This window comes from Molossus molossus, unplaced genomic scaffold, assembly GCF_014108415.1.
Source record: "Molossus molossus isolate mMolMol1 unplaced genomic scaffold, mMolMol1.p scaffold_m16_p_13, whole genome shotgun sequence".
Taxonomy (NCBI): domain Eukaryota; kingdom Metazoa; phylum Chordata; class Mammalia; order Chiroptera; family Molossidae; genus Molossus; species Molossus molossus.
In genome coordinates, this window is record NW_023425348.1 from 46,879,758 (window position 1) to 46,903,080 (window position 23,323).

Below are 23,323 nucleotides of genomic sequence, written 5' to 3' on the forward strand. Positions count from 1 at the left end.
AGTTGAATTTGTTTGCCACTCTCTTCTTTTGGGCCTTTGAGAATTAAGCTGACTTCTGTTGAAGGTTTAATAGTGTGATGTAATAGAAGTCCAATACACTTTTGAATCCTGTCTCTGCTATTTATAAGGTGGGGATCTTGGACAAGTTACTTGATCTCCTTCTCTTTAAGCATCCTTTCCTGAAAAAGGGAAAAAGAACGAGTAGCTGCCTTATCAACCATTGTAAAATAATAATACATATAAAGCACTTAACACATTGTGTGGTGCAAAGTAAGCTCTCAGTGAATTAATTATTGCTGTTATTAGGAACTCAACTCTGCCACTTATTGACCATGTAACCCTAGGCCAAGCCACTCAATATCTGAGCTTCAGATTCTTGCTCTGATTAGAAATCCAGAGAGGCACCTAACACAGTACCTGGCCTGTTGTAGGTACTCAGTGAGCAGTGAGGGGAAGTGGGGGTATGGGACAGGGGTGTTGCTGTGGCAACTGCTTCTATTGACACCCAGAGAGATAGGGTATGTTTTTAAGATAGGTGGGTGTTTGGATAATCTGGAAGCCAAGACTTCTCTGAGAAAAGGTATACAGTGAGGAAATTTGAAGTAAACTCTGTGGCCTTGGAGAAGAAATTAGGTCACATGACTTAATTCAGCCCTGGAACTAGGGCTAGAAAGTCAGGTCCATCATAGTCCCATTTCCATGATTTCTGAGTTTTTCTAGGTGAGGGCAAAAGGAAATCTGGTTAACAGGGTAATAGGGTCCTATGTTTTGTTGACGTTCACAAGGGCTTGTTGGGATGTCAGTGCCTGTTCCATCTCTGTTCACACGAGGCTCTTATTTACTCCCAGAAATGCCTTGAAGAGAAGAATGAAATCCTTCAAGGAAAACTTTCACAGCTGGAAGAACATTTGGCCCAGCTGCAGGAGAACCCACCCCAGGAGAAGGGTGAGGTGCTGGGTGATGCCTTGCAGGTAGGAATGCCTAAGAGCAGCCATGAGACCTGTGTGCTGTGCTGTATGCTGGGATTGGTGTAGGCCCATGTTCAGCACATTCTGGTTTCTGGCAACCCTCAGTTCCCAGAGGGGCCATGGTGACAGGAGTCATGCTGATCCCAATTTGTCTCTATCTCACCAGCTGGAAACCCTGAAGCAAGAGGCAGCCACTCTTGCTGCAGACAACACCCAGCTCCAAGCCAGGGTGGAGGCACTGGAGACCGAGCGGGGCCAGCAAGAAGCCAAGCTGCTTGCTGAGCGGGGCCACTTTGAAGAAGAAAAGCAGCACCTGGCTGGCCTGATTGCCGAGCTGCAGAGCTCCCTATCCAATGTCAACCAGGCCAAGGAAGAGCTGGAGAAGGCTTCCCAGGCTCAGGGGACCCAGTTGTCTGCCCAGGTGGCCACACTGACCTCTGAGCTCACGACCCTCAAAGCCACACTCCAGCAGCAGGATCAAGAACTGGCTAGCCTGAAGCAACAGGCCAAAAAGGAGCAGGCCCAGCTAGCACAGACTCTCCAGCAGCAAGAACAGGCCTCCCAGGGTCTCCGCCACCAGGTGGAGCAGCTGAGCACCAGCCTGAAGCAGAAGGAGCAGCAGTTTGAAGAGGCCACCAAGGAGCTGGAGGCCACCAGGAGAGACCACTCCCAGCAACTGGCCACTGCTGCTGAGGAGCGAGAGGCCTCCTTAAGGGAGAGGGATTCAGCCCTCCAGCAAGTAGAGGCACTGGAGAAGGAAAAGGCTGCCAAGTTAGAGGTCCTGCAACAGCAACTGCAGGCTGCTAATGAAGCCCGGGACAGTGCCCAGACCTCAGTGACACAGGCCCAGCGGGAGAAAGCAGAGCTGAGCCAAAAGGTGGAGGAACTCCATGCCTGTATTGAGGCAACCCGCCAGGAGCAGTGTGAGACCCAGGCCCAGGTGGCAGGACTAAAGGCCCAGCTGAGATCTGAGCAGCAAAAAGCAGCCGAGAGAGAGAGGGTGTCCCAGGAGAAGAACCAGCTCCAGGAGCAGGTCCGAGCCCTAGAGGAGTCCTTGAAGATCACCAAGGGCAGCCTTGAAGAGGAGAAGCGCAGGGCTGCAGACGCCCTGGAAGAGCAGCAGTGTTGTATCTCCAAGCTAGAGGCAGAGATCCGGAGCCAGGTGGAGCAGCATAAGCAAGAACGGAAGGAGCTAGAAGAAGAGAAGACTGGGCGCAAGGAGCTGGAGGCTCGATTACAGCAGCTTGGGGAGGCCCATCAGGCTGTAACGGAAGCCCTGCGGCGGGAGCTGGCAGAGGCCATAGCCTCCCAGCGTGAGGCCGAGAGTGAGTGTGAGCAGCTTACCAAGGAGGTGGCCACCTGGCGTGAGCGGTATGAGGATAGCCAGCAAGAGGAGGCCCAGTATGGTGCCATGTTCCAGGAACAGCTGATGACCCTGAAGGAGGAATGTGAGAAGGCCCGCCAGGAGCTGCAGGAGGCAAAGGAGAAGGTGGCAGGGATAGAGGCCCATAGTGAGCTCCAGATAGGCCGGCAGCAGACTGAGCTTGCCCAGCTCCATGCCAGCCTGGCCAGAGCCCACCAGCAGGTCCAGGAGAAGGAGATCAGGGCCCAGAAACTTGCAGATGACCTCTCCAGTCTGCAGGAGAAGATGGCTGCCACCAGCAAGGAGGTGGCCCGCTTGGAGGCCTTGGTGCGAAAGGCAGGTGAACAGCAGGAAACAACTTCCTGTGAGCTCCTCAAGGAGCCCCCGAGGGCAGGAGACAGAGAATCAGAGTGGCTGGAAGAGCAGCAGGGTCATCAGTTCTGCAGCACACAGGCTGCACTGCAGGCCATGGAGCGTGAGGCAGAGCAAATGGGCAGTGAGCTGGAGAGGCTGCGGGCTGCGCTGATGGAGAGCCAGGGACAGCAGCAGGAAGAGCGTGGGCAGCAGGAGCGGGAGGTGGCCCGGCTGACCCAGGAGCGGGGCCGAGCCCAAGCTGATCTTGTCCTGGAGAAGGCCGCCAAGGCAGAGCTTGAGATGCGGTTGCAGAATGCCCTCAATGAGCAGCGTGTGGAGTTTGCTACCCTGCAGGAGGCACTGGCCCATGCCCTGAGGGAAAAGGAAGGGAAGGACCAGGAGCTGGCCAAGCTTCGTGGGCAGGAGGCAGCTCAGAGAACAGAGCTGGGGGAGCTTCAGCAAACAGTGGAGCAACTGAAGAAACAGCTGGCCAAGAAAGAGGAGGAGTGCCAGCAATCTCTAGGGATGGCCAGTGAAGAAGACACTTGTGGGTCAGGAGCCCAGACTGAGGCTACTGGAAAGACCAAGCGAAGAGGCCCTGACCTGGAGGCTCTGCAGACAGAGGTGAGCAAGCTAGAGCAGCAGTGCCGTGAGCATCAGGAGAAGGCCTCCAGGCTAGAGCGTAGCCTAGAGTCTGAGCGTGCCTCCCAGATGGAGCGGGCTGCTGCTCTGGAGACATTGCGGGGCCAGTTAGAGGAGAAGGCCCAGGAACTGGGGCACAGTCAGGACACCTTAGCCTTAGCACAGAGGGAGCTGGCCACCCTCCGCACCAAGGCCCAAGACCATAGCAAGGCTGAGGATGAGTGGAAGGCCCAGGTGGCCCGGGGCCAGCAGGAAGCTGAGAGAAAAAACAGCCTTATCAGCAGCTTGGAGGAAGAGGTGTCTATCCTGAACCGCCAGGTCCTGGAGAAGGAGGGTGAGAGCAAGGAATTAAAGCGGCTTGTTATAGCCGAGTCAGAGAAGAGCCAGAAGCTGGAGGAGAGGCTGCGCCTGCTCCAGGCAGAGACAGCCAGCAACAGCGCCAGAGCCGCAGAGCGCAGCTCCGCTCTGCGGGAGGAGGTCCAGACTCTCCGGGAGGAGGCGGAGAAACAGCGGGTGGCTTCAGAGAGCTTTCGACAGGAGCTGGCCTCACAGGCTGAGCGAGCAGAGGAGCTGGGCCAAGAATTAAAGGCATGGCAGGAGAAATTTTTCCAGAAGGAGCAAGCCCTCTCTGCCCTGCAGCTAGAGCACACCAGCACACAGGCCCTGGTGAGTGAGCTGCTGCCTGCCAAGCACCTGTGCCAGAAGCTGCAGGCTGAGCAGGCAGCTGCTGAGAAACGCCATCGTGAGGAGCTGGAGCAAAGCAAGCAGGCAGCTGGTGGGCTGAGGGCAGAGCTGATGAGAGCCCAGCGGGAGCTTGGGGAGCTGATGCCCCTGCGACAGAAGGTGGCAGAGCAAGAGCGAGCAGCCCAGCAGCTGCGGGCAGAGAAGGCCAGCTACGCAGAGCAGCTGAGCATGCTGAAGGAGGCTCATGGCCTACTGGCAGAGGAGAACCGGGGGCTGGGTGAGAAGGCCAACCTTGGCCGTCAGTTTCTAGAAGTGGAGCTGGACCAGGCCCGGGAGAAATATGAACAGGAGCTGGCAGCTGTACGTGTGGATGCTGAGGCCCGTCTGACTGAGATGCAGCGGGAAGCACAGAACACTGCCCGGGAGCTGGAGGTGATGACTGCCAAGTATGAAGGTGCCAAGGTCAAGGTTCTGGAGGAGAGACAGCGGTTCCAGGAAGAAAGACAGAAACTCACTGCCCAGGTAAGGCACCCAGTTCAACACCTCCACAGATTGAACCTGCGAGATGGGACATTGTTCCCTCTGCATCCCAGGGCCTCAAGCTCCCACATTATTGCAGAGTGTCTTGTCTCCCTCCATCACTGGGTGACAGAGGAGGAGGAGAGGTGGCTGGCAGAAGTCACATCTGTTGCCCCCTACTGTCCTAAAGAAAATATCAGTAGCCTCCCCTTCCCTGAAGACTCTGTCCCTAGAGAATCAAACAGTGAAGGCCATCTGGAGGCACGTTGTGAGGTGCACTAGCAGTAGAGGCCACCCCAAGAGCCACTGGGGACTAGAACAAGCCAAACTGTCATTTTAAACATTACTAGAAGTCTGGTTCCTTGGGGGAGGGGGACTATAAGAGCCTCGGTGAGGTCAGCCTTATAGCAGGAACAGTGTCTCTTTGGTCCTCATCTCACTCTGTCTCCATTGCTCCTCCCTCGTGCACAGGTGGAACAGCTAGAGGTATTTCAGAGAGAGCAAACTAAGCAGGTAATGCCTGGGGTCCTTGCTAAGTGCTGGCTGCTTAAGCGGTGACCAGTCTTGGTGCATGACCCCGGCTGCAGCTTGCCTCCGCCAGCTCCAGTTGTGAACTGTTTGTGAAGGGGGCAGGGTCAAGCCGTGGAATCCAGCCCCAGGCTGCCCAGGAGTGCTGGGCCCTCTCTCAGGCCTCATCCCACCCATCCCAGGTCGGCCTCTCCACCTTCTGCACTTACTGTCATGTGCCTGTCAGGGACGAGGGGCAGGGTAGGCTTCATCTTTCCCATATCTGAACCAGTCACAGACAATTCTTGGGATTCCCAAACCTCCAAGTCTTGTTCCAAGTTTGGATCCTCAATGAAGAGGACTAGCAGAAGGGGTGGGTATTAACACAGCTCCCTTCTTTCCCAAAGAAGCCATAAAAGTGGTAAGCAAGGCATCCCTCACAGGTTAGGAAGGGATGTGAGCTTGGTATGCTTGCCAATGGGTAGTGATCCTTTGGGCCTTAACTGAAAGCATGAAATCGAGATGTCTGGCAACAGGAAGGCCAAGGTTGAGAGGAGCCAGGAAAGGCCTCTGCCAGACAGGAGTGGCATGGTCTGGCTGCCTCACTCTTACAAGGATCTCTCTATGCTACCCTAGACGTCAAGGCAATTGAGCTGGTTTTTAGTGGGAGCACCCTTTCTTTGCCAGCCCTCCTGCCCAGTCACCTCAGGCCTGCAGAGGAATTAGGCCTTCCTCTCCTCCCATCACCTTCTTCAAGGAGCCCAAGATGACAATAAAACTGAATACAAACAGTTAGCAATGGAGCCCTTGCCTCTCGCCTTTGCTGATTATGCTTGAGCTCCTAGAGTGCCTGGAGGAGCCAGGAGTGCTTGTGGCTGTGATGCTCCCCTAGCTCTTCTCTGTGGGAGTTGTGTGGGCTTAGACGTGTGCTGCCCTTGCTCTTTCTCCCAACAGTCTGCTTCCCCACACTAACCACATTGCCAGCACCAGCCCTAATAGCCTGTGGATATTGGCAAGAGGACTGATCATCTGTGGGCTTATGCTTTGGTAGTTTTCGGGAGGAGAAGGGGTGGGTATTGAATGAATATATGTTAGATTTATAGGCTTGGTCCCCTATTCCTGTCCCCAAACCAGGAAGACTGGGTCTGGGAATGGCAGCAGCAGCAGCAGCAGTAGGGTAGTGGTGAGGTGTCGGCTCCCCAGTCGATTCTCTCCCTGCAGGTCTCTGTCCCTGGAGGCTCAGGGTGGAGGTGAGCACAGGAGGTGGCTCTGGCAGCACCTGCGTGTTGGATTACCTCAAATAGGTCCTGCCAATCATCCTGGGCAGCAGGCTGTTCCCTAATTGGAGGCCAGAGAAAGGACCTGAGTTTCTTTTTTTTTAAATATATTGAGGACTGGTCTGGGAAAACCCCATTATTTGCCTGGACATCCAGGGGAAGGCCTCTTGAGTCTTCCCTTCTCCTCTTCTCTCCCCTGCCCCAGGTGGAAGAACTGAGTAAGAAGCTTGCTGACCATGACCAAGCCAGCAAGGTGCAGCAGCAGAAGCTGAAGGTGGGACCGAGTGGGGAGGGAAGGTGCTCTCTAAGCCATCGGGCTGTGGTGGGTGTGGGGCAGAAGAGGGGTACCCTGGGGGCCTGGCAGCCTTAGGAGACCTGCCTGTGGCCCAGGAACCCCCTGCATATGCTTTCTGGGAGCTCTGAAGGGAAGACCAGAGCAGCTTCTGTCCCTCAGACCTTTCTGTGCCACTAACCATGTGTAGTTACTTAAACTTAAATTAATATAATTAAATTAGAAATTCAGTTCCATAGTCTCACATTAGCCACATTTCCCCTGCTCAGCAACTACGTGTGGTTCATGGCTACCATACTGGACAGGGAAGATACAGAATATTGCCTTTGTTGCAAAAAGTTATATTGGATAGTGCTGGTTTAGTGTATGAATGACATGTAACATTATAATGCAATTTAGTATTTTTAATGATTTCAACAGTGTCACCTTTGATTTAGTATTTGCTTTTTTGCAGTCTAGGCTTCACAACTTTTAGCTAAGAACAAAGGAATCGGGTACCAGTGGCCCTGGGACTCACCAAAGTCCTGGTAGTTTGCAGGAGTTGGTGGGAGGTGGGAGCAGAGAGCTTCGTTTCCCCAGGTCACTTCCATGTGCTCCACACCATGTTGTGATTGTGATAAACAGATGCTTGTTATACTCCTTTGGGGGGCCTTCCCAGTGCTAGGAGATGCAGGAGAGGTAAAGCCAGATGATCCTGTCCAGTGTCTACTACAAACTAAACACATGCTGACCTTGCAGGTGGACAAAAAATCAGACACAGGCCTTGTTCCCAAAGGAGTCTGGTCTGGAGAGGAGGCAGTGCCAGCATCATAAATGAGCCCACACAGGCTTTGGAGTCATGTGCACCAAGGTTCAAGTCATACTCTGCGATTTAGTCACTATGACCCTAGCCAATTTATTTAAATCTCTGAGCTTAATTTCTTCAGCTCTGAAATGGAGATCTAGTTACTTCCCAGAGTTGCTTTGAGGAGAAATGAGTTCACATGTCCTGAGAGCTCATATCTCAAGTGCCTAGCCCCGTGTTCTGCACCCAGGTGACAGGATCAGTCCCCTTCCTCCTTGGGCAGACTGTGTACTCATGAAGAGAGAATGAGACAGTTTGTGTTTGATCTCAAAGAAGATAGGGCTATCAGAGCTCTGCCAGAAATGGCATGAGCTGGATGGAGAAGCTCCTGCAGACTGTGGACCTTGAAAAGGTGTGTGGAGATAAAAATATTTTTCCATTTCCTAAGAGAATATGCAGGGGTCTGAAAATGCCATGGAACCCAAGAGGCTAGGGCAAGTCAGCAGATTTGGATGGAGCAGCTAGACCAGCCGCCCTGATCAGCCTTCCACATCCTATGCTTTCCAGGCCCAGGGAGGGGAGAGCCAGCAAGAAGCCCAACGCCTCCAGGCCCAGCTGAATGAGCTGGAGGCTCAGTTGAGCCAGAAGGAGCAGGCAGCTGAGCACTACAAGCTACAGGTGAGGAGCCTAGTCCTGGCCCACTCTGCCCTCCTTCCTGCTGTCCCCCACCCTCCACCCCTACCCCCTAGTCCTAGCCCACTCTGCCCTCCTTCCTGCTGTCCCCACCCACCCATCTGCCCACACAGATGGAGAAAGCCAAGACCCATTATGATGCCAAGAAGCAGCAGAACCAAGAACTGCAGGAGCAGCTGCGGGGCCTGGAGCAACTGCAGAAGGAAAACAAGGAGCTGAGGGCCGAAGCTGAGCGGCTGGGTCGTGAGCTACAGCAGGCCGGGTTGAAGACCAAGGAGACTGAACAGAACTGCCGCCACCTTACTGCCCAGGTGCGCAGCCTGGAGGCACAGGTAAGTATCTGGCTGGACAAACTTCCTCACTTGTCATAATGGATCCCTGTGCCCTCCTCTCCTAAGCCACCCCTGCCTTAGGCTTCTCTTCACTCTCTCTGGCCCTCTGCTTCCCAGGTTGCCCATGCTGACCAGCAGCTTCGAGACCTGGGCAAGTTTCAGGTGGCGACTGATGCCTTAAAGAGCCGGGAGCCCCAGGCTAAGCCTCAGCTGGACTTGAGTATTGATAGCCTGGATCTGAGCTGTGAGGAGGGAACCCCACTCACTATCACCAGGTCAGAAGGCACCCTTCTTCCTTCAGTTGTTGTCCATTGAGAGAATACTGTTTATTAGACTGTATCCTGGGCACTGGGGCTGTGAGATAAATAAGATGTGGTCCCTTTGCCCTCTGGAAGCTTGTTCTTAGGATAAAAAGGCTTTGTGGAGGCTTTCACTACTGTTCTGAGTCTTGAAAGAAGCCACAGGTGTGTGTGCCCAGTGGACAGAGAAAAGGATAGGAAAGACCAGCTAGGTTCCCCATTGATGGAGGCTGGCACTTTGAGGGACCTCGGAAGGGTCTGAAATTGAGTACATGATCAGATTTGCATCTTGGCTTATCCTTACAGCCAGTGTGGGAGCTGAGACTGGAAACATACTTGTTTTTATTTAACAACACTTGTGTGTGTCAGACACTGTTATAGACACCTGAAAAATACTAATTCATTTAACAGATGAAACGGGCGTAGGTAGGCCACCACTTGCTCAGGGTCCCACAGTGACAGAGCTGGGCTTGTCAGAGCCAGGCAGCCTGACTCGAGTCCTTGCTTGTCACCACTCTGGTGCCTCTCTCAGATGCCATTGTAGGTCTAGGTGAGATGAGGCAGACCAGAGAAGGACGTGAGAGCAGAGTAGGGTGTGGTCAGACTTGCCAGTTGGATTTGGTAGGATAGGGAAGAGGCAGGATTGTGCCCATGTTCATGGCTGGGCAGCTTGGATAGAGGCTGCTCCCATTTGCTGAAATAGGAGATACAGGAAAAAGAACAGATGGGCTTAATTTGGGACATGTTCATTGTGGAGTGGCGGTGGGTGTCCAGAGCAGTGGGCAGTGGATATATGGGCTGGAGAGCAGGATCAAGAGAGCTGCCAGTATGGAGGAATTTAGAGGGCCATGGGAGTGGATGGACTCACTAGAGATGGAGAATGGTCTGAAGGGAGGGCCAGGTCAAAGGATCTGCTTGGTACCTCTGAAAATTCAGCAAATGAGGTACTTGACCTGGTCTGTTTATAAATATAGGAATCGGTCACTTTGGAGCAAAGGGACAGACAAAATACTTTCTAGCCCCAAGAATGGCACCTCATCTGGTTTCTTTTCTATAGCAAGCTGCCTCGTACCCAGCCAGATGGCACCAGCATCCCTGGAGAGCCAGCCTCGCCCATCTCCCAGCGCCTGCCACCCAAGGTAGAATCCCTGGAAAGTCTCTACTTCACCCCCATCCCTGCTCGGGGTCAGCCACCTCTGGAGAGCAGCCTGGACTCCCTGGGGGACGTCTTCCTGGACTCAGGCCGGAAGACCCGCTCTGCTCGTCGACGTACTACACAAATCATCAACATCACCATGACCAAGGTCAGGCTCCTGGGAGTGGGGCTGCAGGATAGTAATGCTCTTGTCTTCTCAAGGGTATCTTTCCATTGAGTACTCAGAATAGCCTGGAGAGGCAGGCAGGCTGACCAGTCCATGTCTTACAGAAGAGAAAGCTGAAATTCTGAGAAAGATCTTAGACCTTTTTTTTTGTAGAAAAGGGCTGTAATTTGATGCTCATCTGTTGACTATAAGGCTGTGTAGCACTGGCCCTGTTCAGGCTGAAGGGAAAGAATATGGAGAAGTTGCAGCCCAACCTGTGCCTCTCAGCATAGCCCCTGGGTAGTTGTATTGTGGCCCCCAGTGAGCTGACTGCCAGTTTGGGGGCTCTGGCCCTTGTTTCTGTATTCTGAGGTTAGGGAGGAGGTGAGAGGTACCTTTGGTACAGCAGGAGACACCTCTGTGTGCAGAGTGCCCTCTACCAGGAAGCTGGAGAAGCTCTAAAAGGTGGTTGGGACTCTGACAAGCTTGGACTGGGGTGTGGGGGCTGTGGGATGCGGAGGCTGTGGGATGAGTCTGACTAGCTCAGGAGAGACCTAGGTTCCAACCCTGGCTCTCCCATTTCCTAGCTGCTTGACCTTTGAGCCAGTCACTTTGCACTTTACTTCTAAAAGAGTCTGATACATCCTTCCTCCCCTCCCTCAAAGCATTAATAGATGCAATGGGAATGGGTAGAAAAGTCTTGATTCCCTCAGCACCTTGTGTGGGATTTTGGCAGCAAGGCTCATTTCTTACAGAAGTCCAGATAAGAACCCTTGCAAAACAGTGTGGGAATACATGCAGCCATGCTGTAGGATCTGAGGGGCTTCAGGAAGGGGAGCAGCAGGACGCTTCTTTATAGAATGTCAGGGTGCCCACTCCACCCACAACAGATTCATCCTTTCTTCCAGAAGTCAGATGTGGAAGAGCCAGACAGCGCCAACTCATCCTTCTATAGCACGCAGTCTGCCCCTGCTTCCCAGGCTGGCCCGAGAGCCACCTCCTCCACCCAGTCTCTAGCCCGCCTGAGCTCCCCTGATGATGGCAACTCGGCTCTGCTCAGCCTGCCTGGCTACCGGCCTACCACTCGCAGCTCTGCTCGCCGCTCCCAGGCCAGGGTGTCCAGTGGGGCCCCTCCAGGTAGGGGACTGTTCTCTAACCCTACCCAAATATTAGACTGGAAACAGATCCTTGCACAGTGAAAGGACAAGCATTTAAAAACCCAAGGCTAGCTTCCTGCAGTCTCAGGACCTTGCCTGTCCAGTGAGGGTGAATGGGAAATGCTCACACAACAGGCCTGGGATTCCCAGTACAATAGTGAAGTTCAGAGGCTGTCGGGAGTCCTTTTTTCTCTGGTGGTGAGGGGCTGCTAAAGGGCCAAGCTGGCCAGTGTTTTAATCCTTAGATTCTTCTTGGAGGCTCTTTCCCTTCTGACCCGCCCTGGGTATCAATTCCTGGCCCTTGAGTAGTTTCTTTTGGTGTCATAGCCTCTGCATATAACTTCTTTTGACCTCTCTAGGGAGAGTGCAGTGAGCCAGCTCCCACGGTAGAAATGGTCTGTGAGCCCTGCTCTTGTATCTGCAGCTCTGAGCGGAGCAGGACTCCAGGCTACTGGGCTTGAAGTCCACAGGGTAGGTGGACAGGATGGTGGCAGCAAAGGCTGGCAAGATGCCAGGGCCAGTGGGCAACCTGCTACCTCCACCATCCCTCTTCCTGGCCTTTCAGTTCCACTTGCTCCCCCTTCTGCCCTCCCCAGGAAGGAATAGCTTCTACATGGGCTCTTGCCAGGATGAGCCCGAGCAGCTGGATGACTGGAACCGCATTGCAGAGCTGCAGCAACGCAACCGAGTCTGCCCCCCACACCTGAAGACCTGCTATCCCCTGGAGTCCAGGGTGAGCTCTGGTGTTGTCTGTGTAGGACTTGCCCATACCAGCACACCTCTTCCTCTTGGTATTCGTGCCCTGGGCCTTTGGCCTCCTAAGGAGACCGAGTAGATGCTGTAGTGGCAGGGAGGGAGCTCAGGGGTGAAGTCACTGTGGGTGGAGAAGGTCTGCTTGGGACTACTCTCCTATGGCTATAGTGCAGGGAAGACCACAGGGAGGGAGGCCTTTTGCGAGAGGAAGGCTTCTGCTGTCCCACATGAAGAGAGAGTCTAGGGCAGTCATGTTGCATCTCCAAATAGCCTGGGTCCACTGACCACTTCTTCCACCTCACGCAGCCTTCCCTGAGCCTGGCTACCATCACAGACGAGGAGATGAAGACCGGTGACCCCCAGGAGACCCTGCGCCGAGCCAGCATGCAGCCAACCCAGATAGCTGAGGGCACTGGCATCACCACCCGGCAGCGCAAACGGGTCTCCTTAGAGCCCCACCAGGGCCCTGGTACCCCTGAGGTAGGTGACATTGGCTCCTGTGTTTTATTCTAGCTAACAGCCTGACAGGTCAGGCCCAGCTTACCAAGTTTGAAAAGTGGATTAAAGTGGGATGGTTGCTGTAGATTAGTTGACTTATAACGTTCACTCAGCTGAGACACCTGGCTCTGGCTGGATGTTGGCTTAACTGGCCTCTTCCTCACAGTCTAAGAAGCCCACCAGCTGTTTCCCACGTCCCATGACTCCCCGGGACCGACATGAAGGGCACAAACAGAGCAGTACGGAGGCCCAGAGGAAAGCAGCTCCAGCTGTTGTTAAACAGGTGAGTTGGGGGCTGAAGGAGATACTGGAGCAGCAGGTTGGCCTGGGAAAGCAGCAGTGAGCCCCATTTGACAGCCTCTTTCCACAGGCTGACCGCCGCCAGTCCATGACCTTCAGCATCCTCAATACACCCAAGAAGATCGGAAATAGCCTTCTGCGGAGGGGCGCCTCAAAGAAAGCCCTGTCCAAGACCTCCCCCAACACCCGCAGTGGAACCCGTCGCTCTCCTCGCATTGCCACCACCACAGCCAGCGCTGCCACTGCTGCCGCCATCGCTGCCACCACTGCCACTCCTCGGGCCAAGGGCAAGGTGGAGGCACAGATTGAAGTGGGAGGGTTAACTCGCAGGAACCACAGGGGAAGTATGGGGCAGCTTCCAGGGCAGGGCCAAGCTAGGCTGCTGGAGGCTAAGCAGGTGCTCCGTCTTGGTCAGTGACTTATTGGAGGAGAGGAGACAGACAGCTCCATTCCTATCGAGAAAATCCAAAGCTGCTTACACACATCTAGCAACTGATAACCTGAAGGTAGATCTTTCCAGGGCAATGCCATGGAAGGGATCCTAGTCAGGGTGCTATGGGAGCAGGAGGAGGTCTTCCTAAGACAGCTGGTACAGGCCAACATCACAAGTCTCATCCAGCCAAGTGACCTGTTTCTCTCTTTCAGGCAAAGCACTAAAGGACAAGGACCAGCACCAGTGAGTGGCCCCACCTGTGTTCCCGATGCTGCCCTTGCCTGGTCCTTCTGTCCCTCTCAGTGCCTTCTCTCAGCTTCCAGGCCAACAGTGGCCAAAACCCTAGAGACCGTGATACCTGACACACCATGGCCTGGTGCCTGGACCTTTACCAGAGCCTTCCCTAGGTGCACAGATGTATCTTCAGAGTTGGCCTACAGCCTGGACAGCCTGGGTCCCCTCCCTACCTTGCCTCCTGATGTTTTCGCAAAGTCACTTCTCCATCAAGATTTGAGGCTGGCTTTAAGTGGCTGGGTTCTTGGGTTCAGTACTCCTCAGCCTCTGGATCTTGAAGGGACCATTGGAGGAGCGGGCCCTGGTCCCTGCTATTCCTGGTGGCTAGTCCTAGCAGGGGCCCTTGCTCTTCAAGTCTAGGACTGGGCGTTGACCTAGTGGGAGCACCCCACTCCTAGGTGCTCCCATCCATCCAAGGGCACAGTTGCCCAGAGGATGCTCTTTTCCGGAACAGCTGGGGCGGGGGAGGGTGGGAAGCACAGCCTTCAGTCGCAGCTCATCCTGGGCCTTCCCACCTTCTCTAGACTTGTACTGGGGTGGGATCTGGATTGATGGGGAAGGTTTTTAAGGGCCAGAGACGGATCTTTTCTAAATGTTATTACTTGTAAATAAAGTCTATTTTTCTCCCTTGGCTGCTAAATTGCTTAATCTGTGTGGGCAATCTTGGCTCTTTAGAGCATAATTTTATCCCTGCTTAGTCTTCCAGACCACCTACCTTCTTTCAAGTCCCTTCTCCTGGCTTTTCTGGGGCCAGAGGATCTTCTCATACGCCATTTTTGGCCTTTGCTTGTGGAACATTATGGGCTGTCCTTTTCTGAGGGCCTGTGTCCCCTGAATCTGGTTTTGTCTTTAGTTTCTGAGTAGTAGTTCCTCTTCCCATAGTCTCTCCTAGAATGGACCAAGTTACGTGAATGGGAGAATGACCTAAAGGACTGAGACGATGTCAGCATGCCTTCAGTGAAGTGATTTAAGAACGGCCATTGTGGGCCCTGCTGGGTATGACAGAGGTATAGCTGTGTATCAGAGGCAGCCTCTGCCCATATCCCTTCCCTGGGGCAGGCTATTCGAGGGAGGAAAAATACAGGCATAGCTGAGAGACATTGCAGGTTCAGTTCCAGACCACTGTAATAAAATGAATATTGCACTAAAGCAAGTAACAAATTTTTTGGTTTCCCGGTGTATATATAAAACTTAGGTTTACTTTATACTGTAGTCTATTAAATATGCAAAAACACGTTTAAAAACAATGTACATTGGTTTGGCCCAGCGGTTAGACCATCAGCCTACAGTCCAGAGAGACCCAGCTTTGGTTCCCGCTAAGGGCACGTACCTCGGTTGCAGTTTGTCCCCAGCCCCAGTTGGGTCATGCAGGAGGCCATGCAGGACTCGATGTGTCCCCTTCAGGTTGTTGTTTCTCTCTCTCTCTCTCTCTAGCTGAACAAAAAATGGAAAAATGTCCTTGGGTGAGGATTAAAAAAAAACAAAAACAACAACAATGTACATTGATTTAAAAATGTCATAGCAAAAAAAATACTGCAGTCGTCCCTTGCCACTTCACACTTCGACGTTCACGGCTTCACTCTTATTGAGGTTTTTTTCAAATGGTGAAGCCATGAATGTTGAAGCGCAAAGTGGCAAGGGATGACTGTATAAATAAAGAATCCGAATCCTGCCCTGGCCGGTTTCGCTCAGCGGTTAGAGCGTCAGCCTGCGGTCCAGAGAGACCTGGGTTCGGTTCCCGCTAAGGGCACGTACCTCGGTTGCAGTTTGTCCCGGGCCCTGGTTGGGTCGTGTGGGTAGCAACTACTCGATGTGTCCCTTTCACGTCGATGTTTCTCTCCCTCCCTCCCACTCCATCTGAATAAAATACCGAAAAATGTCCTCTGGTGAGGATAAAAAAAAAAAAAAAAAAAGAATACTACTTCGCAAAAAGTCATTTATTGTGGTAGAGCCTGGAACTGATTAACCGCGATAAACAAGGGCCGACAGTATCCACTATCTGAGCTTTCGGTGAGTTGTCATCTTTTTACTGGTGCAGGCTCTTGCCTCAATGTTGGCTGCTGAAGGTTGGGATGGCAGTGGCAATTTTTTAAAATAAGAAAATTAAGTTTGCCACATTTATTGACTCTTTCACGAAGGATTTCTCTGTAGCATGCAATGCCATTTGATAGCATTTTACCCACAGAACTTTTAAAATTGGAGTCAAGCCCTCACCAGCGTGGCTCAGTTGGATGGGCATCATATTGTGACCAAAAGGTTGCTGGTTCAATTCCAGGTCAGGGCACAAGTCCATGTTGCAGGCTTGATCAGTAAGGGACATGTAGGAGGCAGTTAACTGATGTTCTCACATCATTTCTCTCCTCTCCTCTCTAAAAAAAAAAGATTTAAAAAATTGGAGTCAACCTTTTTTTAAACTGATTTTTAGAGAGAGGAGGAGAGAGAAACCAATCAGTTGCCTCCCGTACACACTCCGACTGAGGAACCCGTCACCCTTTGATGGCAGCTCCAACCAGCTGAGCCACAATGGCCAGGGCTGGAATCAATCCTCTCAAACCCTGCTTTTATTATTACTATTATTATTATTGTTTTTATTGATTTTTTTTTTAGAGAGAGAGGAAGGGGGAGAGATAGAAACATCAATGTGAGAGAAGCATCCATCAGCCCGCCTCCGGCACACCCCCCACTGGGGATCGAGCCTGAAACCTAGACATGTGCCCCGACCGGGAATCAAACCGGGACCTCTCAGTCCATAAGCCAACACTCAATCCACTAAGTCACTCTGGCCAGGCCCTGCTGTTGCTGTATCGTCTAAATAACACTCTAAATCCTTTGTTGTCATTTCAACAATCTTCACAGCATCTTCACCAGGAGTAGATTCCACCCCAAGAAACCACTTTGCTCATCCACAAGAAGTAACACCTCATCTATTAGTTTTATCCTGAGATTGTTGCAATTCAGTCACATCTCAAGCTCTACTTCTAATTCTAATTCTCTTGCTATTTCCACATCTGTAATTACTTCTTCCACTAGAGTCTTTTATCCTCAAAGTTATTAGAATCAATTCCTTCCCATCTCCTGTTGTTGGTATTTCGACCTCTTCCTTTGAATCACAAATGTTTTTAATGGCATTTAGATCGGTGAATCCTTTCCAGAAGGTTTTAAATTTACTTTGCCTAGGTCCGTCAGAGGAATCACTATGGCAGCTATTGCATTATGAAATGTATTTCTTGACTTTATGAGCTGGGATCTCTGAGGATACAGAAGTAAAGAAGATAAGTCTGTTCTCAAGATCTGGTTTGGCAATGAAAACTAGTTCTCCATGTGTCCTTCAAATAGTAACACTAGGTTAGAGTCGGGAGAAAGTCATCAATTATCTTACTATCAGAAAACTCTTCAGTCAGCACTGCCTTGTTTCATAAGCAGCATAAGCAAGGAAGTAGGCTCGAAAATTTGCACAGTACTTGCCATACATTACTCAGTTTAGGCAGTTACCTCTAAAACATGAATCAAGGAAAGTAAGAAAGATTCAATGACTTGCACAAGGACACATAACTCATAATTGTCAGTATTGGTCTGTTTCCAAAGCCCATTCTCATGCCGTGTAGATGATTTGAATTCAAAAGAGACTCTCCTCCCCCTAAAAAAATGGTTGTCCCCTATGTAAGAGCTTGAAATGTCACAAATAGAGATTTATTCCTTTTTCTAAAGACTTGATTCTTTGGTGAATTTCTGCTGAGAGGAATGATTCATTAAAAAGTTTATCACTGCCCTGGCCGGGTAGGTCAGTTAGTTGGAGCATCATTCTATACACCAAAAAAGTTGTGAGTTTGATTCCTGGTCAGGGCACATACCTAGGTTATGGGTTCAATCATTGACCAATCAATCGTGTAGGCGTGGCAACTGGAAAAAAAAAAAAGCATTTCTTAAATAATAAGACTTGAAAGTTGAAACTACTCCTTGATCCATGGATTGCAAAACGATGTTGTGTTAGCCATGAACACTTCATCTCGTACATCTCCATCAGAGGCTTGGGTGACTAGGTGTTTGTCAATGAGCAGCATTATTTTGAAAGGAATCTTTTTTTCTGAGCAGTAGTTCCCAACAATAAGCTAAAAATATTCAGTAAATCATACTGTAAATTCAGTAAATCATGCTGTCTTCCTGGCTCTGTTGTTTTATTTCTAGACCACAGGCAGAACAGATTTGGTATAATTCTTAAGAGCCCCTGGATTTTCAGATGATAAAGGAGCACTGACCTCAACTTAAACTCAGCAACTGCATTAGCATCTAACAAGCAAGTCAGCTCATCCTTCAAAGAAAAAAAAGAAATGTTTTTGTATTGATTTTAGAGAGGGAGAGAGAGAAACATTGCTTTGCTGCCTCCTGCATGCTCCCTACTGGGGATCAAGCCTGCAACCTGGGCATGTGCCCTGACTGGGAATGAAATAGGTGGCCTCTTGGGGAACAGGATGACACTCAACCAACTGAGCGACATCCGCCAGGGATCAGCCTGCCTTTTGAAGCTCTGAAGCCAGACATTGACTTCTCTCTAGCTGTGAAAATCCTAGATGGCATCTTCTTCCAACAGAAGGCTGTTTCTCCTACAGTGAATCTGTTGTTTAGTGTAGCCACCTTCATTAATCTTAGCCAGATCTTCTGGAGAACTTGCTGTAGCTTCCACATCAGCACTGGCTGCTTCATCTTGCACTTTTATGCTATGGAGACAGTTTCTTTCCTTAAATATGAACCAACCCTTCCTAGCTTCCAACTTTTCTTTTGCAGCCTCCGCACCTCCCTCAGCCTTCATAGAAATGAAGCGAGTTAGGGTCTTGCTCTGGATTAGGTTATGGCTTAAAGGAATGTGGCTGGTTTAGTGGTCTAAAACTTTCTCCATATCAGCAATAAGGCTCTTTAAGAATTGTTTTCTTAATGTGTTCACTGGAGTAGCACGTTTAGTTTCCTTCAAGAATTTTTCCTTTGCATTCACAACTTGGCTATTTGGTGCAAGAGGAAGGCCTCGCTTGCAGCCTATCTCGGCTTTCAACATACCTTCCTCACTAAGCTGAATCATTTCTAGTCTTTGATTTAAAGTGAGAGACAGGTGACTCCCTTTCACTAGAACACTTAGGGGCCACTGTCGGCTTTTTAATTTACCTAATTTCAGTATTTTTGTGTCTCAGGGAATAGGGAGGCCCAAGGAGAGGGAGAGAGATGGGGAACAGCCAATCAGAAAAACAGAACACATCAATTAAGTTCACCATCTTATATGGGCTTGGTTCATGGCGCCCCCCAAAACAATTACAATAGTAACATCTAAGATATAACAATGATGAAAAAGTTTGAAATGTTACAAGAATTACCAAAATGTGACATGAAGTGAGCAAAAGTTGACAGAATGTGGCCTGAGCCAACAGAGAGCCTTGACCTAAAAGAAGAGCTTCAACCAGGCTTCAGAGTTCACCTGTCAGGATGATGATGCAGAAGGGACCCTCTCGAGGGCTTCTTGAGTAGGGGGCATGACTGTCCTCAACCCAGCCTGGTGAAAGTGAAGGCAGACAAGGATCAGGGCCCAAGCGGGAGAGAGAGCTTGTCACTTTCCTCTAGGCCATGCCTCCTCTGCTTGAGTCCAAAGTTATTTTTAGTTTTTACCTTGGGCCTGGGGACTTTGGGGAATGGTAGCTATAAGTTGCAGACTGCTCTGGGCAGAGCCCACCCTTTCCTCCCCACACTGGAGCAGAGCTCCTCCTGTCCCTGGACACCTTCCCTCAGGTCCCTCACCAAGAGATGGGCCGGGACGATGTGATGCTGGACAGTGCGCTCAGGATCCACGAAAACACAAGAGAAGTTGCTGCTGCTCAGGGCAGGGCTCAGCTCCTCCAGCACCAAGGCCTTCCTCAGCTGAGTGACGGTGCCCCTGCGCTCCCAGCTGCAGCAGAGAAGAAAGGGTGTGAGGACTGAAGGAGGAGGCCTCCCTCCTGCTGCCCTCTCCACCATGCCCCTTACCTGGTGCTGCCCTCCCGCAGCCGGCCCGGGAGGTGCTCGATGAAGGAACCATTGCCCAGCCAGTAGAGAATGCTGAAGTGGTGGAAGCGACTGCAGGCGGTACAGGATAAAGTCAGCGTTCCATCTGGGGACACAGCAGCTGTCAGCCCTCAGCCCTTCTGTAGAGCAGCCCCTCCCCTCCTGTGGCCTGCCCACCCTGCACAGCTTGGCACACCACCCAGGTGGGAAAGGCCGTTCAAGTGGCAGTGCAATTGTCTACAATGGAGGCCCAGGGCTGAGCAAGAGGAGTTTGGGGACAGGTCCTTGGTTCAGGATGACTTTTCTAGTGCCCAGCTTCAGTGACTCCAGGACCCCCCACCAAGGAAGCAGCCCACCTAGACTACTGGTCCTCTAAGGTGGCCAGACGGCAACTGGGCTCTCAGAGAAGGGGCTGGGCCTTGGAGCACACTGCAGTCCAGGCTCGAGCATCGTCTCACCATTTCTTGTCGGAATTCTCTCTGTCCCATTTGAAAAGAAGCATCTTGGGAGCTGGGCCCTGTGCCCATACTCATGATGCTGTGTGGGAGACGGAGACTGCCGAGCGCTCAGTGGAGCTGGACAGGTTGGTGGTGGGCTACACGGCACAAAGGCAGAGGGTATATTCAGGAGCCAACCCCACCCTTGGACCTTCTGTAGTGAAAGCCTACTCTACAGCCACTGTGCCCTCCTGGGCGCTCTTCAGAATTGCTCCTTACTTAGTGAGACTTCCACTTCTGGCCAGATCTCCCATGCTGGGCACCACTTAGCTGTTGGGAGCGTTGAGGGGTGAGACAGGGAGGGGTCCTTTGTGATCCCCGCTGAGACGGTAGCAGCTGTGATGGCCGGAGGTATAGGTGTGGCTCTCGCCAAATGGGAGAAGGTGTGGGCACACAGGAACAGGACCCACAAAAGGCTAGGGTCTGAGGAAAGAACCATCACAGGGATCAGTAGCTGCCTGGACCTCCTGGGAATGCTCAGCACCCAGGGTTAAATCTTAGTTGAAGAGAAAGTTGCTGCCTGGATACCTCCAGTCCCTATTTATTTATTTATTTATTTATTTATTTATTTAGGTATGTGCCCCTAGCAGGAACCGAACCCGAGACTCTGGTCCGCAGGCCTGAGCCAAATTGGCCAGGGCATCCAGGCCCTTTTTAAATGGAACACAGGGAGACTTTGGAATGGAGCCAGAGCTATTATAGCATCTGGACGGAGGATGAAAGCAACAGAACAGTGGAGTTGAATCATCTGGGAGTTAAGGCTTGGGGCAACTGCACTGCTCCATTCTGTTCTCAGGACCCCCACCGCCCACCACTCCCCTCTCCCCCCAACCCTCCATGCACAGCCCCAGGTCCCACCTGGTGTCCAGTTCTGTCTCCTGGTCATGGTGTGTCAGAAGCACTGGAACGCTTCTGACTGGCTCTATATATGCCTGTGATGACCTCTTCCTCTTTGGGGCAGGAGGGGGAGGAAAATGGTGAATAATTTTTCCACATATCAAGAGGCTAGCCTAGATCCCAGCCACATCTGTGGCCCTCTCCTCCCTGTAGATCCCACAGCCCCTTGCTAGGTCTGACTTTCAATGGCCTGTCAGACATTGCTATCTACTCTGTCCTGTCTCTCTCTACTGACAGCTCCTAGAAGGTAGCCATGCAGCAGAGGCTGGGGCTCTTCAGAACTCTGAAACAAAGTGGGAGGATCACCTAGGAACAGCCTTTCCTCTCCCATTGTTTACATGCTAGGTTTTTGTCCAACCTAACCTCTTCAGTATAGGGACAGAGAAACTGAGGCCCAAAGAGAGGCCAGGGACTTACCCCGTCACAAAGGGAGACAGAGCTCTCCTCACTCCCAGAGCTGGTTCTGGCAAAGGCAGAATAGAGTAAAATCGTTCTGGGAAAGCACGGACCCCAAGTCCTATTTCACTTTCATTCTGATGAACCAGAGATCTAATGCAGGCTCTGGGATACTATTCACAGTGGCCAGAGCCTTCCTGGCACCTCCTAGCACCTCCTACTCTCCAGCCAGTATCAGACTGGGTAGGGTCTTTAATCTGCCCACATCCTCACCCTCCCAGGGTCAAAAGGGGTATGAACCAATGGAAGTCACTCCCAGATCAGTTCTTCCATCCGAGCAAAGGGTCAAGACTTTAGTATCTACCTTTGCTCTTCAGAGCTAGATTTTTGTTTCTATATGAGCAGGCCTCCTGCTTCCTCCTTCATAGTCACATTGATATTCAAGGTTACAACTCTCCTAGGCAGTGGGGACCCCAATGTGTTGATCAATTTGACCATTTCACGTTCAATATCATCCCAGCCCATCCACATCCAGAACTGTCTCAGGCTTTCTACTCCCTCCAACTGCTAAGCCAACACCCACCTAGAATGACCATGACCTCCGCTCACTTCTTTTATCCCAGCCCCTTGGCCAGAACTATGGTGTAAGGTCACCAGGAACTCTAGATTCCCCCTACCTGGCTCCGAAGAAGCCTGAAGAGCCCTGCTTTTCGGAATCACCCTCCTTGGAGCTCCATAGCTCAGTTCAGCTGCTGGTCCCACGTGAGCCATGCCACAGGGACTGCGCTGAGAGCACTTCCCAAACTTGTCTGCAGGGCTGATCAGAGCCAAGCTGGAACTTGAAACATGAGCTGGAGCCCTGGTCCTAAAAGGAGGGCACTCCCCAGGGGACAGGGGGATGGCCCAGCACTGGCTTGGGCAACACCAGCTCGTTGCTGAAGGAACAAACAGAGCTGGGACTGTGGCAGGCCCAGGACTAAGGTGAGGTGAGGGTCATGGAGGCAGAAAGAACAGGATTGGTGATCCAATGTATATGCATGTATCCAGCATGAAGGACAAAACCTGAGTGACAGATTTGTGACTTCTGTGCTCAGGAGGCCAGGAGAGCTGAGGACAGTCAGGGAGGCCAGGACACAGATCTGGCTTTCGGGGACATCAAGAACATCGTCTGCTGCAATCCCAAGGGGGTTGGACTGGTACGGAAAACCTGACTCATTCCTAATTTAGATGCAGGAGATCAAGTCATACTTCCTGTTCTCCACTTGACATTTTCCAGCTCTCGGTCCCTCCCCTACCTCCTGCCCAGGAGCTACTAGGCTGTAGGGCACCTCTAGCAGTTGTCAGGAGGCAAGGCTGCCTGGGGCTCAGAGACACAGTCCTTTGGGGGATGGGGGTTGGGGATGAGAAGGAAAGGAGATATGATTCTACTTCAGAATGTCACCAAGACCAGAGTTGAGCTCTAGTGGCTCTAGGAGGTCATGGGACTCAGGACTGCTGAAATATGAAGCATCTTGGACAGCTTGGCCTCAGATTCTCACATGAGCCCGATGTGGGGATTGGGAGGACCAAAGTAAAAGGATGATCCTTGGACCCTTCAACTAGCTCCCAGTCCACTCTGAGGACGGGCATGAAAAATGAGGGACTGTGGGAAGCCACAGCTGGGTAAGAGAGCCAAAGCTGAGAATGGCCCGTGAGAAGGGGTGGTGGCAGGGCACTGACCTCAGGTGGTGAAGACAGAGCCACCCAGTGATGCCCCAGGGCCCCTTCTGCCACAGGACAGGAGTGCGGCATTCCACCACTGTCAGGATGCTGAGCAGGGCCAACCACCCAGGACCCCAGCTCTCAAATAGAAGCAGCAAAAGGCAGCCAAGGCAAGGCATCCCCAGGGGCCCCAGGGAAGGAGGTAGGAAGAAGAAAAGCAAGATTATGTTCAGCTTTCCAACCCAGCTCATGGAGCTTTATTCAGAACGGAATGACAAAATCCTTCTCAGTTCCTGCTTCCCTCGAAGGGGTAGGCCCAGATGGGCCATATTTCCTAGGAGTACAGTGTGGAAGGCCCATG

The 23,323-nt window shown here is 51.8% G+C and overlaps 2 protein-coding genes across 10 annotated transcripts in view; one reads left to right on the forward strand and one right to left on the reverse strand.

Moving 5' to 3' along the window:
• Positions 1-14,279, forward strand: part of NUMA1 (nuclear mitotic apparatus protein 1) — an 85,864-nt gene extending 71,585 nt beyond the window's left edge. For 6 of the 7 annotated variants that reach the window (XM_036258079.1, XM_036258080.1, XM_036258078.1 and 3 more), the window contains 14 exons: positions 849-971; positions 1,135-4,533; positions 5,002-5,043; positions 6,520-6,588; positions 7,958-8,068; positions 8,197-8,415; positions 8,533-8,690; positions 9,772-10,018; positions 10,924-11,152; positions 11,769-11,905; positions 12,232-12,405; positions 12,590-12,706; positions 12,794-13,015; positions 13,369-14,279. In XM_036258079.1, the coding sequence (XP_036113972.1) occupies positions 849-971; positions 1,135-4,533; positions 5,002-5,043; positions 6,520-6,588; positions 7,958-8,068; positions 8,197-8,415; positions 8,533-8,690; positions 9,772-10,018; positions 10,924-11,152; positions 11,769-11,905; positions 12,232-12,405; positions 12,590-12,706; positions 12,794-13,015; positions 13,369-13,380 (5,259 nt within the window). In that variant the 3' untranslated portion in view covers positions 13,381-14,279. The remainder of the gene's footprint in view (positions 1-848; positions 972-1,134; positions 4,534-5,001; positions 5,044-6,519; positions 6,589-7,957; positions 8,069-8,196; positions 8,416-8,532; positions 8,691-9,771; positions 10,019-10,923; positions 11,153-11,768; positions 11,906-12,231; positions 12,406-12,589; positions 12,707-12,793; positions 13,016-13,368) is intronic. The other variant, XM_036258081.1, reaches the window with a different exon arrangement.
• LOC118627671 (interleukin 18 binding protein) lies at positions 126-21,955 on the reverse strand. Of its 3 annotated transcripts, XM_036258102.1 has the most exons (7): positions 21,283-21,328; positions 20,827-20,918; positions 20,188-20,391; positions 19,454-19,577; positions 19,229-19,376; positions 18,912-18,986; positions 126-179 (listed from the first exon to the last, which is right to left on the reverse strand). In XM_036258102.1, the coding sequence occupies exons 2-6, from the start codon at positions 20,852-20,854 to the stop codon at positions 18,915-18,917; spliced, it is 576 nt and encodes a 191-aa protein (XP_036113995.1). In that variant the 5' UTR covers positions 20,855-20,918; positions 21,283-21,328; the 3' UTR covers positions 126-179; positions 18,912-18,914. The 3 variants fall into 3 exon arrangements, with proteins under 3 accessions (XP_036113995.1, XP_036113996.1, XP_036113994.1); XM_036258103.1 differs by lacking the exons at positions 126-179; positions 21,283-21,328 and adding an exon at positions 21,939-21,955 and having other exon boundaries at positions 17,881-18,986; XM_036258101.1 differs by lacking the exon at positions 126-179 and having other exon boundaries at positions 17,881-18,986.
• Between the last annotated feature and the right edge of the window lie 1,368 nt (positions 21,956-23,323).

What these genes read in the sequence shown, in the direction of transcription:
- LOC118627671 (XM_036258102.1), bottom strand. Translation starts at nt 20,854, where the DNA reads ATGACCAGGAGACAGAACTGGACACCAG. An exon ending in GAGACAGAACTGGACACCAG is followed by an intron (nt 20,392 to 20,826) that starts GTGGGACCTGGG and finishes TTCTTTCCTCAG; the next exon opens with ACCCTAGCCTTTTGTGGGTC. An exon ending in AGAAGTGGAAGTCTCACTAA is followed by an intron (nt 19,578 to 20,187) that starts GTAAGGAGCAAT and finishes CTGTGTCCCCAG; the next exon opens with ATGGAACGCTGACTTTATCC.